Below are 18478 nucleotides of genomic sequence, written 5' to 3' on the forward strand. Positions count from 1 at the left end.
AAGGGAAGGAAGAAACACTGTATAATTGTACACTTCATAACTCTGCCTAGCGTTCACCCGGGGAAGACCACATACGAAGGAGAAAGGTTTGTGTGGTAACAAGAGTAGGTACACACTCTTCACAGAGTAGGTACACACTCTTCACATGGGGGGTACACAGAGTAGGTACACAGAGTAGGTACACACTCTTCACATGGGGGGTAAACACAACAATCCACAGATTCTCCTAATCATCTGAATTGTATTTTAAATCAAGATTATCCAATGTACTCTTTAAGCTCTGGAAAACTAAAATATCTTGACAGTCTCAGCACAATGGTCTAAGTGGATTTGACTCACTGCTTTGATAAATCAATGATTAGGCTGAAAGCATTAACTATATTTAGTCCACGCTATGGAAGACCTGGGTCGAAGTCAGCTTCTTCCAGGCTTTCCTGTCCTTTGCTGAGCCTTGCCAAGTCACTCTGTTGTACCACCCTGCTTATGTTGCATTAGAAAAAAAAAATTACGAGGTTATTTATTGGTTGCTTCATGTGTATGTTTTGTCTCACTAACTAGATTGTGAAGATCTCACAGCAGCCTAGGAATTCATTTTATAAAGACCTTTCAACCCCAGTACCTCTTGCTTCTCTCAAAAACCTGTAACTGACTTACCGTTATCTTCACTTTATAGGCGTGGAAAGAGGTAAAGAAAAGTTAACAGATACTGTTTACGTAGCTCAGCAGCCTCTGCACAACTTAACACGTTGGGTCCTCTCAAGAACCGGTGAAGTGGATATTACACACCGACTTGGAAGCGCAGAGCCAGAGGCTTCACATCGCACGGAGCTCAGGTCCAGGCAGGATCCTCTTACCAGCGCTCCACTCTTCTCAGCCCCTTGCAGATCCGCAAGGGAGCGGCCTAAAGCCAGGCGTTCTAACATCCAAGGAACTTCCCTTTTCACTAGACACCCATTTTCTGGGCACGGTCAGAGTGCCTGGGGCGCCCTTGGCACCGCAGTAAGCGCAGGGCTACGATGAAGAACCAGAGGGGCGTTACTCTCAAAGAGCTCAACTTGAGGGCCGGGACTATTTATAGCAGCAGTAATAACAATAACAAATGAGCACTCTGTCTCCTCGTCACCCCTGTCACCTCCACAGTGAAGGTGTGCAGAGTCCCAAAGTAAAAGCCTGGGAAAAGGCCCAGCTTGTCATTGGCCCAAAGAGAAGGCGAGAAGGGAAAAAGGTTGAGGACCTTCCCCCCCCCCCCCCCCCCCCCCCCCCGCCCNTCCCCCCCCCCCCCCCCCCCCGTGGACCCCAAGGCAAAGATACAGCCGAAGAAATTGCCGACCATCCCCCATCTCCCTTAGGGCGAAGACCAAGGTTCTGAATTCTGAGCGACCGTTATCGCAGCGGAGTGGTGGCTTCGGGTAGCCACTGACTCTTCAGCTTGAGACCCCTAGAGATGCCGCCTCCGCGTTCCCAGGGCTCTGCGCCCCTCGCCTGATTTGATTGAAGGGCGGAGGAAAAGGGCGGGGAGACCCCCAGAGGAGGCGCACGCTGGTCGGCCAGGGTTTCCCTCCGAGGCACCCAAGGGGCGAAGGGGCGGGAGCTGGCGGGGGGGGGGGGGGGGGGGGCGACAGGGGGAGGNGCGGGGGGGGGGGGGGGGGGGGGGGGGGGGGGGGAGGAAAGAGGGCTGTTGCGCGTGCGCACTTCGGGAGGCGGTGGACCAGGCGATGCTGCAAGGGTTGGGCAGTTCGAGAAACTGGTGGGCGCCGTAGAGGCCCGGGGGTGCGCGTGCGCATTAGAGCCTGAGCCAAGGGAGGAGGCGGGAGCTGAGGAGTCGCAGAGGGGGCGGGTCGGCGTCCGGCGCCACGTCCGCAGCCAGAGGCCGCTGCTGCCGTCAACGGAGTCTTCTTGTTCTATAGCTTCAGAAGGCGTCGCCAGAGCCCGCAGCTGCCCGCCCAAGGCTGTGCCAGCAGCTCGGGCCGCCTCAGCTCATCTAGGTTCTACCGGCTCCCTCCCCCAGCCCCGGCTTCAGGAGGCAGCCCCCCGATCCTGGCGGTAAGTCATCCTGGGAGGGCTGGGGGCGCTGTCCCAGCTTCCTGCCCCCTTCTGTCGCCTTCTTCCGTTAGCTCTTCTGCCCCTCACCACCTCTCTCTCTCTGTGCCTGGCTCCTGCGAGTGAGGCCTTAGGGGGCACTGAACAGGAAGGGGGAGGGGCTGGATGGTGTTGGGGGCAGATGGAGGTTCGCTGGCGGGGTTACCCCTCTTTACTGGTCCCTGACTCCTTTGCGGCGTCTGAAATCTGAGATCCGGGACTCCTCTGGAAGCCTCCGCCTGACTTCTTAGCTCCTTGGGTGTCATGCTGGGAGAATGGGGGAGTTAGCAGCCTAGGAGGGGAGGGGGATGCACCAGAGCGGCTGTGTGCTGGGCTCCGCGACCCACTCGCTCCTGACCTGTTGATAAAGCGCTCTCTGGGGTTCTGGCATACAAGCCTTGGACCCCGGTGGATGTTCCCAGTGCTCTTAGTGGGTAGGAAAGCTCTTACCCCTACCCTTACCCTGAACATGAACGTGTGGGATTGAAGAGAGGCGCTGGCAGCGCCAGGGGGTGACTGGGGACCGCTGGAGCACCCGTGGGTGCCATCCCTGCCTCTGGAGTCTAAATTAAAACCGTGCCTGCGACGGCACACGCAGCGTCAAGACTGGTCCCCAAGCTCCCACTTGTCATCATATCCTTTCTCCTAAAGAGATCGCCTCTTCTCTGAAAGAAGACAGAAATTCTGGAATCCTAGGGGGGTTGGGGTGTGCTGGGTGTTACAACGTGGAGCAGAGGGAGGTGCTGAGTTCAGTCCTAGCCACGGCTCCTCCAGGGTCATTTTCTGCCTCTCCTGCCACGTCACTCCCGCTGCTAACGGAGGAAGGGACAAAAAAAAAAAAAAAAAAAAAAAAGGAAAAGACTTGCTAGTACCTAAAGGGATCAGTGGGGGAAGAAGGGGCCTGGAGGAAAGGTTTACAAATATCCAGGGAAAGAGGAACATTCTTATTTGATCTATCACACTTCTGGGAACCCCGAACTAATTCCAAATGAAAAGACTTTATTTACTACCTGTGATTATTTTCTGTATGCTATTGTTTAGCCTTTACAACTTCGACTGGTCTGGGTGCGCTCAAGGACTCCCCAGGAATATTGCTACCACACTAACAGATAGGTACATGCCTGTGTGTGCCTGTACCTGTTTTTTCCCCTTTTTTTAAAAAAAGAGGGGAGTAACCTTTAATAAACCCATATGCATCCTGTTTTGATTTTTTTTTTTTTTTTTACAATTTCATGTCTTTAGCCATTGTTGTAACAGAGGTACCAGAAACCATACCCGGTAAAAATCTGGCTACATGTAGGGACATAGTTAGAAAAGCTTAGAGTAATTCTTGTATATTTGATTTTTTTTAATTGCAAGAAAATCTTTACCCTTGTTTCAGTCCTTGAGTATTTGCTGTTTTGCTACTTCCTGAAATTATCTCACTGGGGGTTATGTCTATAAACACCTTCAGAGTAGGGCCTTTGCATGCTTGTTCAGGCTGAAACCTCAGAACTTAGTATAGTGTCTGACACACAGCAGCGCACACCTATCTGTTGAGCCAATGTAGTAACTTGGTGAAGATGGCCGGTATGCTGGTTGTCTGGTTTGATAGTGTACTGTGTGATTCTGCTTAGTGTTTCATTTCAGGACAACACTTTGCCATTTTGATACTGTCAGTTGTTACTTGTCACTAGGTAATCACTTACACATTTTACTGGAGGATTATTTTTTCTTTCCTGTCAGATTCAGGGTATTTCTTCTAGTCTGTTTGCTGTTGATTTAATAGGCAAGGCCTGTATTTAAAAGTAGCCTGTTCAGGACGGTTGATTAACTAGAGAGGCCTGAAAACAGTAAGCTGGTGTTTTACTCACTGCTTGTTGGTGTATGTGTGTTAAAGCTCTGTATACACACATATTTGAAACTCCTTGTAGGTATTTGGCACAGAACTCACCCTCACATGGGAGGGAGGATGTGGCAAAGTTCCAATACATAGAGTATGCAGAAGAATTTAGCTCATTCATTTACAGTCTTTTTCTTATAGGGAAATTAGCACTTACTGTTTAATCACAGGTCTTCGAAGCAGCCGCGAAGGTAAACTGTTGTACACTGTATCTGGTAGCAGGCTTCATACAGCTTGTTAGTGCTACTTAGCTTCCTTCAGAAAACTGGGGGCGGGGGGGGGGTGTAGCCACAGGCATGTTTATGTTCTATTTTCAGACTTTGTTTTAATTATTAATTAAGACATATATTTGAAGCATTACAGATATCCACAAACAACACTGATTCATCAGTTTTCCTTGAAAAAAGAAAGCTTCCTGAGAGGCACTGTTTACTTATTTCTATTATGGGAAGAAATTGTCCCCTAGGGAAGAGTGTTATTAATCCTTGCTCGATATTTGCAGCTGCTCCAGCTGCGATGCTGTTGTGCTGGATGAGAGCTGCCAGTGAACCCCAGTGAACCCCAGTGAACCCCAGTGCACAGCAGAGAAGCCCTTCACATTTCACACCTGTAACCAGCTTCCAGTTGGTATAGTTGGCTCACACCAGGACCAAAGGGTAGAACTGGTTTATGTCCAGAGTATAAGTTAAATGACGTGTTCTGCCCTAAAGGCTGTTTTCTATTTTTGCCTTAGAACAGTACAACTAAAAAAAAGACAGAAACTTGATTGCATTATTGAATTCCTAGAGAGCAGATATTTTTTGTTTGTTTTTGAATGAAACTAAATTGGCAAGTGCAGGGAAAGTCGACCCAAACTTGATTGTGAACTCTGGTCGAGAGTTTTCCTGCATGTCCTTAATCGCACTGCAAACCACAGCGCCGAACAGGGCGCCTGCCTGGCACATGGTTGGGACTCAAGTTTATGTTGAAGTAATGACTCCATGAGGTTAGGGCAGGCAGTGTACATAGAATTTAATCATTCTGTTTAAGGGTAACATTTATTTTTTTTCATTGTTGGAATTATTTTATTTTTTTCAACATCATTATTCATTTTCTATCTCATATTTTTAATATTTTCCTGTTGAATATACAATGTTTTTATTTTTATTTTGTTTTTTTAAATATATTTTATTGATTATACCATTACAGTTGTTCTATTCCCCCCCTTCATTCCCCTCCACCCTGCACACCCCCTCCCCCACCATTCCCTCCCTTTAGTTTATAACACGTGTCTCAAGTTCTTTGGATTCTATATTTCCCCCACTATTCTCACCCTCCCCCTATCTATTTTCTACCTACCATCTATGCTATTTTCTGTGCCTTCTCCCCCCTTCTCCCCCTCCCACCCCCCTGTTTCCAACCCTCCATGTGTTCTTCATTTCCATGGTTCCACTCCTGATCTAGCTGTCCTCTTGGTTTGCTTTTGTTTTAGGTGTGGTTGTTAATAACTGTGTGTTTGCTGTCCTTTCACTGTTAACATTTTTCATCTTCTTTTTCTTATATAAGTCCCTTTAGCATTTCATATAATAAGGGCTTGGTGATGATGAACTCCCTGAACTTGACCTTATCTGAGAAGCACTTTATCTGTCCTTCCATTCTAAATGAAAGTTTTGCTGGATAAAGCAATCTTGGCTGTAGGTCTTTGGATTTCATGACTTGGAATACTTCTTTCCAGCCCCTTCTTGCCTGTAAGGTCTCTTTTGAGAAATCCGCTGACAGTCTGATGGGTACTCCTTTGTAGGTGACTGTCCCCTTATCCCTTGATGCTTCTAGGATTCTCTCCTTCATTTTGGTCTTGGCTAATGTAATTATGATGTGCCTTGGTGTGTTCCTTCTTGGGTCCAACTTCTTTGGCACTCTCTGAGCTTCCTGGATTTCCTGGAAGTCTATTTCCTTTGCCAGACTGGGGAGGGTAACATTTAAAAATGGTCATTTTGACACTTTTACTGTTACTTGTTTCTATGTGTATACTTTTTAAACTTTACTAGCAGATTATTCGCCTTTCGTAGTTTTAGATTAGGTGTGTGTCTTCACAGTTCCCAGGTTAAGAGAAACGGGCCCACTGTAATGGCGATAATACACAGAATGATAGTGTAGAAAAGTATTGGGTTGGCCAAAGTGCTTGCTTGTTTTTTTTCCTGTAAGATGGCTCTGGTAGCACTTAGTCATTTTTAACTTCATTTGAAACAATTTTGCTAGATTGTATGGTGACAGATGTCTGATCAGTGTATATTTTTAAAAACTTATCAAAATTGGTGAAGTTTTGTGTAGCCATTTTAATAATGAAGATGGAAGGAAATACACAGCATTTTCAGCGTATTATGCTTTATTATTCCAAGAAAGGTAAAAATGCCACAAATGCAAAAATAGGTTTGTGCAGTTCGTGGAGGAGGTGCTGTGACTGAGGGTACAGGTCAGAAGTGGTTTGTGAAGGTTTGTGTTGGAGATTTCTCGCTGGACGATGCTCCATGGTCAGGTAGTTGGAGTTGACAGTCATCAGATTGAGGACAGTCAACGTTCTACCTTGCAGGAGAGAGCTGGAATACTCAAAGTATCCAAATCAATGAAGTTACTGGTGAAACTGAAGAACATGTCTTTTATTTTACAGAAAAAACGAAACGGACTTTTGGCCAAGCCAGTGTTTCTCCTTAGTGACAAAGTGATACTACCCGTAAAGAGGTGCTATCACCAGAAGTTTGACACGTGTGGAGAGGCGGGGCGTGATTTCCGCGGGTAAAAGTAACGATGGCATTATGGTTAAGGACTTTAGCAAAAATACTTTCAGAAGATAATTTGGTGTCTTATGACCAAATTGGGTATTCAGAAAAATACATTTATATTCTAAATACGGCTTTCGCAAAATGTTTATTAGCCTAAGAGTTCTAAAGGAATTTTAATACTGTATACTTGCTGTTCGTACCTGACAGGTATGAGAGAATCCCGAGGATAGAAAACACACACACACACAAAACAACACCTGCGGCCTAGGGGAGTTCAGAGTCCTCTAGTAGCAAGTTTCTGAGGCCCAGGGAGCGGGGCTCCAGCCTGGCTCAACCCTGCCTTGTGTTTCATTGTTCACTGATAGTCCCATTGGTAACTTTAGGTATGATGTTAAATGTACCTGTGGAGGTTTCTGTATGTTATCTAAACTGCTGTATTTCAAATTTTTCTACCCCAAACACTCCCATCTTCAAAGAAGTCACGGGGGATGTGGGAATGTGGTTGGACTGGGAAGACTGGGCTGGTAAATCTGAGTACACCGAGTAAGCTCCAGGCGAAAATGACATTTCTGGGAGGTCTAGCAATCTCTAAAAATTCCCAAGCACTTTAACTATTTAATTACTGTATATTTAAAACCAATAGAGTATTTTAAATTACTGTGTAGTCAAATGCATGCATCATGTCTCTCTTGTGGTTCTTGCTGCCCCTGGCTTACCACTGTCTGACCTTAAAGATGTACATTTGAGAAGCATGATTCTAGCTTAAAGTGGTTTTCTTTTTCAAACTGGAAAACTGGACCATGTATTGGTACGCATCTGTTCTTGTGATGCTTTAATTAATATGGATACAGATGATATTTCCCCCACTTACTCCACACACAGTTTGTCAGTTTATAGCAAAACCATGTACTAACAAAGTGGTAAGGATATACATGAGATATTCAAATGGCAGACCAGGGAAAATAGCAGGAAGAGTGGAGGTTTCGAGGGGGCGTGGAGTCGGGGGCAGGCAGAATAGGGCACAACTACGCAGGCCACTGAAACTTACCTAGTGGAGCCGGAATTTTAGCTGTAAGCTTCCTGGAAGCCAAGGGGAAAAGGCAGACGTCACATCTTTGTTACCTTTACACAGGAAAGTAAACAGGTCTCGAAGAGAGGAAAACATGCTAAGTGTTTTGGGGAAACGAAAGGTTTCTGAATACCTCTAAAGAAAGTTCTTCTCTAGAGCTCCAAGTCAGAGCTGGCGAGTGATACACAAGCGGCTAATTCCTGGACAGTGTGTACATTACTCCGTATCGCACGCGTCAGGGCTTCCTCCCCAAGGACCTGATCCCCAATGAAACTCAGTGATGTCGGTTTCCTCAAGTCAGCCTTTTGTGATTCAAGTACATTGTTTTCCAGATGATCAACTTGATTTGAGGATGAAAACCTAGAATAACTAGGAAGATGAGCTGAGTAATCTTTACAGATATCCTTTACGGATATCACTGATTTCCAAGACTTAAAAATATATATTTTTCTTGAATTACAAAAGCAATACCTGTTTATGGTAGGAAATTGAAATGTAGATGTTAAATACATATATTTCTTTCTCTCTCTCTCTCTCTCTCTCTCTATATATATATATATATATATATATATATATATAGTTTGCCAGGAGGGGGTGGGAAAAATATATGCCAATATATGTGTGTGTTTGTGTATATCATTTTTCCCACCCCCTACTAGCAGTCTGCCAGCACTCTGGTATACTTCCTTCCAGCATTTTTATATGCATTAAAAAAAGTTGGATCAATAATATATGCCTTTTATATTCTCTAATTGTAACATTACCATTTCCCCATAAATGATCATACTGTCTGCATTGTGTGTGTTTTTAGGAAGCTTATCAATCCATCTCTTGCCTTCTGTTCTCATTGACTTAATTTTCAGGTGTATTTTGTTTGTTTTGTTGGCTTCTCTTTCCCCTCTGAAGTACGAACAGTCCAGTTATCAGTCTGCCTCTCTCTCCCATCACTGTTTTCCTTGGTCACGTCACCCACGCCCCACGTGTCAGCCACCACCTTCAAACCACTCTCGGAATCTCTACACCACTCAGACTTCATGCCAAGTTACAAGACCCTTAAATCCAGTTGCCAGCTGAACATCTGTGAACGCCATGAAGGCATCGCAGATACAGTTGTTCAAAAAAGCAACCCTTTCATTGTACCTGTCGTCAACAACAATGATTATACACTTATTTGTTAGAGGGTAAATCTTAGGCTAAGGGTTCTCATCACAGTAAAATAACATTTTTAGAAGTCTGTCTTCTAAAAAGAACTTAATGATTTTTCCTTGCCTGTCCAATGTCTTCATCATCATCTCTAGTTAGTTGCTCACACTAGAAATTTTACATCTTAGATTCTTTTATCTCACATTAATACCAACAAGTTACATTCTACTTCATACAGAAAATTCAAGTACTTGGATGTCCATGTGTCAGGCACTGATTATGGCTCTGGGGACGGAACAGTGAACAAAACCAGGCCTTGTTCGCATAGAGCTCACATTCTAGTAGGAGAGACACAGCGTGAACAGATACACGTATCAAGTGACAGTAAGTTCAGTGAAGAAAATACAGCGGGGTCAGGTGATAATGATAGAGGAGTAGAAGTGTGCTTTTCTGTAATAAGGTGGTCAGGGAAGAGCTTCGGTAAAGGGGACATTTGCAAGGGAACATAAGGAAGCAAGGCCTGTACACATTTTGGGGGAGAGCCTTTCAGGAGAAGGCAAGGAAGCTGCTGTGCTGCTGGACTGGAAGGAGCAAGAGGCAGAATGGCAGGAAATGATATGGGAGTGTGAGATGTTGGGCTGTGGAGGTGGAGGGACGGACTCTGAATTTTCTAAGGACAACGTCAGGCAACAGGAGGGTTTTAAGCAAAGCATGACGTAGCTAGACTGAAAGGGCTAGCCTTCCAAGGGTGCAAGTTTGGGGGCCAGTTAGAGATTATGGTGGCTTACTTGGTCGTGGTAGCAGCAGAGGTGAGGGAGCCCTGTGCTGGATTCATTTAGGTGACAACATACCGATGATTGGGTGGGAGTGTTAAAAAAGAGGAAATCAAGAGTGACTCCTCAGCTTTTGGTCCAGACACTTATTTAGACAGGAAAAACTGGCAGAGTTCAGATTATTATTCCATCTCATTGAACTGCCAAACTAGCCACTCACTGTGTTTAATCTCTCTCCTTTCTGTTCGTGCTTCACTCAGCTTCTTAAAGCACAGGCTCAACAACGTGCTCTGCTCACGGCTCCTCGCTGCCTGCCCACAGGAGGGTAGGTCAGTTGGTGTTATTCAGATGAATTTGCACATGTCTTTTATGATATAATTATAAACCATAATTTAAACCAGTTCTAATCTTCTAAATGGTGGTCTTTTAAAAAATTACAAGATCTGTGTGGAAAAATTAAGAATATTTTTTAAAGGAATTCTGTATTGGAAGGAAAAGGTAAGACTCAGTACTGATTTGTGGGATATATACAGAAAGGCAGCTTTGAAATGTATGCAGTTACTGGCATACCTGGTTTTAAACTCCTGCTAAAATACGTAAGATTCATGTGTGTGTGTGTGTGTGTGTGTAATTCCCCCGTATTTCTGTGCAGGGTGTGGGAGCATCTGTTGGTCAGTGCTGGGTGATCTGGACCTGTCTGTGCATGGCATCCAGACACTGGGTCACGCTGATGAACGACTAACCCAAGTGCCCCTCTCCGAGGAACTAACAGTCTGGTGGGGAGGAGCAGATCCAAAAGGCAGACTCTTTGGGAAGGGGTGCATATGTTCTGCCAGGACTTTGTATGTACTTTGTTTTGAATTTGTTAAATAGTGTTCTCACCTTGCAGTTAGGGCCAGAGTATCTGATTTCTGCTGTGTTTCCTGACCAACAGGGATCTGTGAAGTTGTTTGTCCTTGGCCACAGTTTATAGTTCAGTTGGGTGTCAGACGCGGGCTCTCTGATCTCAGAACCTTAAACACTGTGCTGTATAATTCCTCATGATCTTATCATGATGATAAATTAAAGAAATATAAACAGAAACAAATTTAACATTCTCCTTTAAGGGAGCTTTAAAATTAGGGCAAGTCAGTCAAGAACTCCTCCCAGTAATGCGTCACCTGACATTCTTTCTTTTTGTTTGTCAGGACCTGCATGTCTTCACTATTACTTTAAATCTTGTGTGTGGGGGGATGACGTGCTCAGTCCACAAACTGGACCGGCATGAGATTAGGTGCTCTTGATACGTGGCCTGAATCCGAGTTTTCACTACAGCAACTAACAGACATTTATGTAAGCACCTGACATGGACTACTGAGTCCCATCTTACATGGGATTTAGGTTTTAAAGGCACTGCAAACTGAATTGCATGAAGTTACAATTACCTTTGAAAAGACCCACTCCTCACAGCCACTACCTCTCCCACCCTCATTTATCACCATTTTTTGCCTCGATTATTGAAATATAGATGGATCTTTATCCGATCATCTGGTGCTTTAAAAGCATCAGGAATCATTAGGAAAGGGAACTTCCTTGACTTTCCTCTGACCACTTCACATTAACCACTTTGTTCTGAAACATGCGGCAATACAGAGAAACCCCGAAAACATCATGGTGACTCCTGACAGGTCTTTCTGCCTGTCCTTGCTCTCCTGTGTGTGCTGCCCACAACAGCTAGAATGATCTCTTAAAAGTGTAAATCAGGACACAACACCCCTCTCTGTTGGTGCATTTCACTGGCTCCCCGTCTCACCCACAGTGACAGCTCGCCACTGTGGCCTGTTAGGACCTCCGTGGTCCACACCTCACTCTTCCATCTCCTCTCCTTAGCGCCGTTTGGCAAGGCCTCTGCCATAATTTCCTGGCTGTTCTTTGATTTGTTTCACTTATCATAATGGCCTCAAGTCACAAACGGCAGGATTTCACAGAGCCCTTGAATCTGTGTTGCATAAGCTTGGGTACCGGGCTCCAGGCTGCGTGGGGATATTCAGGGAGTACTTAGTCGCCTGCTAGGACTGCAACCCTCGTTTTCTGGCCAAGCGAGAAAACTCTTAGGCCACTGTTGACTTGTTTTACTTTTTAAAATGACTATAAAAATAAATATTTTACAATAGTAAAGGAAATTGGGAAAAGAAAGTTTAACTATGTTTTCTTCATCCCAATTTAAGGTTTATTTATTAGGTTCTTTTTCTACTTGTACTTAAGGAGGTAATCATAGTACTTTCTATTTTTACAGTAAATTTTGGATTCCTTTGCTACCTATTTATGCTCTAAAAACAACAATAAAAAAGTAATCAAAATCGATCTTAGTGATTCAGATGGACGGTGTCATCTCTATAGGAGGATGTCATGTTTTTTAAGAAACTTTTCAGGTAACACTTTTTAGATACAGTGTGCGTGTTTCTCTAAGTCTGCTGTGAAATAAATTACAATTAAGTTGGCCAATATTCTGTAGAACGAAGCACTTTAAAATTTTTGTCCGCTCACCCACACCCTCCAACTTTCTGTCAGTCAGTCACCTTCGGTTTCATCAAAGCGGCAGCAGCAGCATGGCAAAGCGTGTACCATTCCTGCCACTCTCTGGGTGCTGGTTAAGATTTGAACTGCCCACTAGTGTAACTGAAAGTATTTCCTAAACACCACAAAGTAAGGGGAACAAGATGAAGCAGTCTTGTGATGGGTGTTCAAAAATGTTGTTTACCTAACTGACTAAAGTCAGTTAAGTCTTAGTTGAACATGTGACATGAGGCAGTCTCACATGTTGAGGTTAAAGTGAAATGTGTTTTGTGTGTTTTTTAGATCATGAATCAGGCAGATAAAAATCAACAAGAAGTCCCCTCTTACCTTAGTGATGAACCACCAGAAGGTACGTACGCATCTGTAACACCAACAGTAGAAAAAAATGCCCAACCGCACGAAAGTTTGGATTGTTTTTATTAAAGTTAAAGTTAACATAACCCATTTACCTTGTCAGTTAAATAGGTTCCAAAAGTAACTGATGGGAAACTATTTAAGCGTCTAAAAGAAAATATAAATATTGGTGAAGGGGACCGTAATGTAATTGTTTTTTTTATATAAGAGCTATTTTTCGGTTATTCTTATTTTGGGCCCATTTCACAAGAACGTTTTTTCATTTGTAAAGAGTGGGGTGGGTGCAGACAAAAGATGAGCTGTGTTTAATGTTGACTTTGTACATTAAAAAAAAATTAAGGTACTGGAGATTTGTTGTTAAACTCCCATCATTTCAATACAGTCGGTAGCTCTCTTCCTATGTTATACATGGTCCTAGGGTCTGCTTAAATTCTCTGAGTTTGAAAATAATTTTATCTTGAGTCATTTTATTCTTACCCTCAGAATTCCTTGGAAACACTAACTGTACACCTGAATGTCCTGACTGTATACAGAAAATGCCTATATGCATTTTTTACTTATGGTTTTGGTATAGAATATTGTTACACTTAACTCAGATAGTGACCTCCTTAGACAACTGTGTGTTTTGTACGGGACAATCGTAATAGGTAAGAATCAAACTGGAGAACAAGGGAGGAAGCGACTGACAGACCAGACGGGATCAGCAGACGGACTAGGGAGTCTCTGGATGAGGCCGGGGCTGACCTTCTAGCCCTAGGTGGTGTGTTTTGCTCCCAGTGCTGTTACCCACTGTCCAGAACGTTCTTCCTGCATTTCTTCTGCTGGTAGATAAAAATGGAATTGCTAGGAGAATAAACACAATGAAATGTTCATACTTCAGCCTAAAAGAGGATGGGGGAAACTAAACTGCTTATTTTTAGGTTAGTGGAGGAATAGCCTAGAAAATTATTAGCCCACCTGTTTTCCTTGCTTTATTTTTTAGGATGAGAACTCTGAGTTAGAAAAGAAGTTAGGGCTCAGTGAGAAATTAATAAGGACTTTGCGAGGAAGTCTTCAGGAAAGAGGCAGATAAAGGTGTATCCAGGAGCACGATTGTCAGGGAAGGGCACCAGCTTCAGGAATGGCTGTGTATGGCAACCTGCTAAGCAAAAGTAGTCTGCAAAGTAAATAATTTATATGGCGGTAATTAAGAGTAAACTGTGATTAAAGATTTAAATAGCACTAATATTTAAGAAAATTACCTCCATCAACTGTAACTGAAAATTTTAAAAAATTTTGTAATCAAAAGTTGTGCTTAAATGCTTATGCACCAAATTTAGCATAGCAGTATAGTCCTGCATGAGGTATTCAGCATGAAGCAGTTCCCTGTTTTATGCTCACAGCAGGATTTCCCCCCTGTCCTAATGTTACTGACCTTTACCTTGATTATAAAAGAATGCTCAGTTATGTGGTCCTTTCCATCATAATTTTCTAATTAATGCAGTAGTTCCCCCCTGTCTACAGGGGATACATTCAAAGACCCCCAGTGGATGCCTGAAACCTAGGTGGTACTAAACTCTATAAATACTGTTAACTTCTATACGTGATAAAGCTTAGTTTATAAATTAGACACAGTAACAGATAAGTAAGAACTAATAAAAGAGAACAGTTGCAACGATATACTGTGAAAGAAGTTATGTGAATGTGGTCTCTCTCAAAATGTCTTATTGTACTGTATGTCTGGTGTGTATGTCCATTGTGTTCTGTATGTCCAGTGTGAACACACTGGACATTGAGATTGTTCACTTCCGAGGTGGGGTGGAGGGGATGGTTCGAGATTTCATGACGGTGCTCAGAGTGGCACACAATTTAAAGCTGATGAATTGTCTGTTTCTGAAACTTACCATTTAATGTTTTCAGACCATGGATGACTCTGGGTAAGTGAAATTGCCTGAGTGAAACCATAGACAAGGGGTAGTCACCTTATAAAGGGTGAATTATATATTCACCCCTTTGAAAGTACAATACCTTATTATGTATTCAAATGCTTATCTGTAGCTTAAGCCTTTTATTTAAAAATTTACATTAACTATGCTTAGTTTTCAAATACTTTCAAGAAAAAGTTTGGTTTTTATGAATTTAGCTATTGCTGAACATGGAAATTTATACTTATGTAATTGACCTTCTTAAAACAACCTCGGATTGTTAGGGAGCCTTGGGTTACTTAATGGTTTGTACTGCCTTACAAAGACGTCTGTCTGTCTTATTTTCCCTCATCAGGCTCAATGAAAGATCACCCACAGCAGCAGCCAGGCATGTTGTCCCGCGTGACCGGGGGTATCTTCAGTGTTACAAAGGGAGCTGTCGGTGCCACCATTGGTGGTGTGGCGTGGATTGGTGGGAAGAGTCTGGAGGTGACCAAAACAGCGGTTACAACTGTGCCTTCCATGGGAATAGGGCTGGTGAGAGGCGGCGTGTCCGCTGTGGCTGGAGGGGTGACAGCTGTGGGGTCCGCTGTCGTAAACAAAGTGCCCTTAACGGGGAAGAAGAAAGACAAATCTGACTAAGACGTGGAGCTACGCTCGCTCTCCACAGCACTATGATGCCAGTGGCATTGAATTGCTAAGTTATGGACCACAACTGAGTCAGCCGTCTGGGACATTTATCTTCTTAAACTGCTGTGTTGAAAGTATTGATGACTGGCTTTCGTCTAAAAAGAAGAGACCAATACTAGCACAGTGTATGAAGGTGTCTCGTACTTAAATTCCAGCTTTTTATCTGGTAAAATGTTACACTTATTCAGCTGTAACTGAAGATATATTGGAATATTTACCATGTCTTTCAGTTTAACTAAAAATGTGAAAGTTGAATTTAGTGGGTGATCTTTACATGTATACCGTGCCAGGTGACTCATCTGCCCCTTGGAAAGGGAAACTTCGACCTACATAAACTGTAATTTTGATGTGCCTAATAGTTTCAGACGTCTTAGTTTTTTAAAAATAATCATAGTTGATTAGGCCAAGAAGCATTCTTTTCTTATTTAAGCTGGTAAAAGTAGCAGGATTTAGAGAAATTGAAAAGAAAAGAAATGGTTTTCTGATCCTGAGTGTTAACCATCTTTTGTTAGATATGCATTATATTAATTTAATCATCAATGCCTTACAAAACATCTTTTCTAATACCCTAAATATGTGCAGTTCTTAGAATTATATATGGATTCTCTTAAAAGTTGTTTATGAAATTAGTTTTCCCTCTTTAAGAACCTCAGGAGTGGAGGATAAAGGCATTTCTTGCTCTTAGCAGATGAGAGCGCTTGTTCACTGGTTGTGAACTGCCAGTTGTCACAACCAAACTGTGGGCTTCAGCCTGGGCTCAGGCTCCTAGACAAAGGCCTCACAGTGCCTGGGGGCCATCTCTTTGCTGGCCAAAAGATATTTTGGGAGGGTTTCAGATTAAGGAGGAATAAATAATTTTAAGTTCTTAAAAATTACCTACAACATCCAAGATATAAAAAGAATTCTTCCCACCTATTTTATCTCTAGGATGGCTTAAATTATTAGCAGTACTTCTTTTTAAAAACATAGTAAAAGAACCCCAAATAAGTGGGGTTGACTGTTAAATTGAATGAAATGGGCTCCATAGATTAGTTTTGAATAGTGCTTCAGTGGTTTATGGGCTTTTAAAATGTTACCTTACTGTCCTTCAAAGCAGCTGTAGACGTTGTATCATTTTCCAAGTCATCTTCAGGCAGGGAATTGAAGTTTCTGATTATGAACAATGTGTATCATCCCTTAACATATCTCATCATATCTCCTTCATTCGCAAGAACATGGCTTAGCTGAAATTCATTTCTTGGTTTTCGTTTCATAAAACTTTAAAGTGTACATATACTTGGCATTCCTTATAATCCAAGCCTGAAAAAAAATCTGAGTTTTCTGTACACTCATGTCCAGAAACCTGCCTCCATTCTGCAGGGGTCCCCACGCCCCTGCCCCTCCCGAGGGAGGCGGGGAAAGGCGTCCTGCTCTGGAGTAAAGGGGGCGGACAGCGTCCCTGAGAACTCGAAGCTGAAGACTCCAGCACGAGGCTTAAGTGTTTGTTCATAAGTGACTCTGAGTTTTACATTAATAATGTGGATTAAGAAATGGATAAGGATGTAACTTTTAAAAGCTTTCATAAATACCAGGAGGGATTTTAAGAACATCTACAAAGGGTCTTAAACCTTTTCTACAGTATACAAAACTGAAAAGTCTTTAAGAAGTTTAATACATCAGAAGTTAAATGCCCATTTCATGCTGTATTATTCAAGGTGCACTTACTTGCTGGTGTATCTGGTCAGATACCATAATTAAAAAAGGGTTTTAAAAAGAAAATCTAAAATTAATAGAGGACCACAAATAATGATCTAAATAATGGTAGTAGAGAACTTGTTTCCTGCTATTTGAAAGGAATTATTACTAGTTTATATTTCTAATTTATCTTCTCTAGTCATAGGCTCTGCTGTGCTTTGTACCTGAGTTTCCAAATTTAAACTTCAATTTACTGTATGCTTGCATATTTATTTTTAACTTTGCTTGCCTTTAGAACCACGTGAGGAAAATGGTTGTAATTTCTGCTACAGGAGAGCCACCTGGGACATGTTGTCAAGTTTGTTTCAAATTCCAAACTGTAACTGTTCAGGGGAGGCTTTTGCAGTGAGAGCAGAGAACTTATACAAATGAACAGTTAGCTATGGAGGTTCTTGTCGAAATGAACTTGCCATTTGATAGGTACAGCTGTACACTTGAGTCTTTTCCAGTTTATTTTTGTAGATTAGCAATTCGACCTGTTAAATAGTCCTGATTCACCTCAAGAAGCTAAGACTGTTGTATATACCTGGAGGCATCTGTTATTCAGCTCATCTTTAGCGTGGGTGTTCGGCACAGCAAGGACAAACTTGTGTGACCCACTGGTTGATCTAATAATGTTGATGTGAATCCTGCACTTAGTGAAAGAAATGTCAGATGAAAATAACTGATGACTGAATTTTTTTGTATTAAAGAAATGGGAAAAGAATACATGAATCTGTTAATAAAGAACTATGATCTGCAAAATATGAAGTGTTTCATAAAGATCTAAGGAAATAAAGGAAATTTTTAAAACAGGGTAGTCGTAACATTTTTAGTTACATGGAGTTCAGAAAGTACTGTAGCCAGTTTTTAAATTTTTTGATGTTAATGAACAAACAAGATAAAACATCTCTGAAAATGTATTTTGATGCCAACACAATAAATGCAAATATGTTTTAAGTAACTCAGATAAAGACTGGAAATGTAGATTTCTAGGTTTTACCCCAACTTGCTGAATTTCTGCAGGGTGGGGCCCAGGACCGCAGTTTAAGCACCTCTGCAGGTGATTTCCCAGGCACTCTAAAATTTGGGGACTGACCGAGAAGTTAACAAATAGCACTTCCCTCTCTCTTAAGTAGCTGTGGAACCAACTTAGACCTCTCAGTGGACAGAAGTGACTCGAAGGGATGGGAACCAGTTGGAGGAAGGTAGAAAGTGGGTATTTCCTGGGCATCCTTACTCGATCTGATTTAATCCACATGAGGAAAGTATCCCTATTCCCTTTCTACAAACACGGAATAGGTAACTCTCAACGTTAGTTAAATTTCCCACTTTTGAATGAGTCTGAGTCACAACCCCTCCAGGGTACATCCGCAAACGGAAATGGGGCTACCCAGTAACTAGTCCCTCCCTCTGCGTTGGCGTGAGTGCTGCGTGAGTGCTGCGTGAGTGCAGTGTGAGTGCTGCCTGTGCACTAGATTTTCCAGGCTGTCTGCCTTCAACACCGGAGTCTTCCTGGTGACCATATTTACTTTGGCAGCTAATTTTGCCATAGA

General features: G+C 42.7%; 1 protein-coding gene and 1 long non-coding RNA gene across 2 annotated transcripts; one reads left to right on the forward strand and one right to left on the reverse strand.

Moving 5' to 3' along the window:
• Window positions 1–1759: 1759 nt before the first annotated feature.
• On the forward strand, window positions 1760–17599 carry TMEM263 (transmembrane protein 263). Its single transcript, XM_037067851.1, has 3 exons — window positions 1760–2043; window positions 12544–12610; window positions 14875–17599. Exons 2-3 carry the CDS (start codon window positions 12547–12549, stop codon window positions 15159–15161), a joined length of 351 nt encoding a protein of 116 aa, XP_036923746.1. The 5' UTR covers window positions 1760–2043; window positions 12544–12546; the 3' UTR covers window positions 15162–17599.
• On the reverse strand, window positions 16457–18477 carry LOC119002160 (uncharacterized). Its single transcript, XR_005069698.1, has 2 exons — window positions 18398–18477; window positions 16457–18363 (listed from the first exon to the last, which is right to left on the reverse strand). It is a non-coding gene; the product is annotated as an uncharacterized LOC119002160 (long non-coding RNA).
• Window position 18478: the final 1 nt, after the last annotated feature.

The sequence above is a fragment of the Sturnira hondurensis genome, unplaced genomic scaffold (assembly GCF_014824575.4).
Source record: "Sturnira hondurensis isolate 20B ecotype Veracruz unplaced genomic scaffold, ASM1482457v3 Scaffold0017436, whole genome shotgun sequence".
NCBI lineage: Eukaryota > Metazoa > Chordata > Mammalia > Chiroptera > Phyllostomidae > Sturnira > Sturnira hondurensis.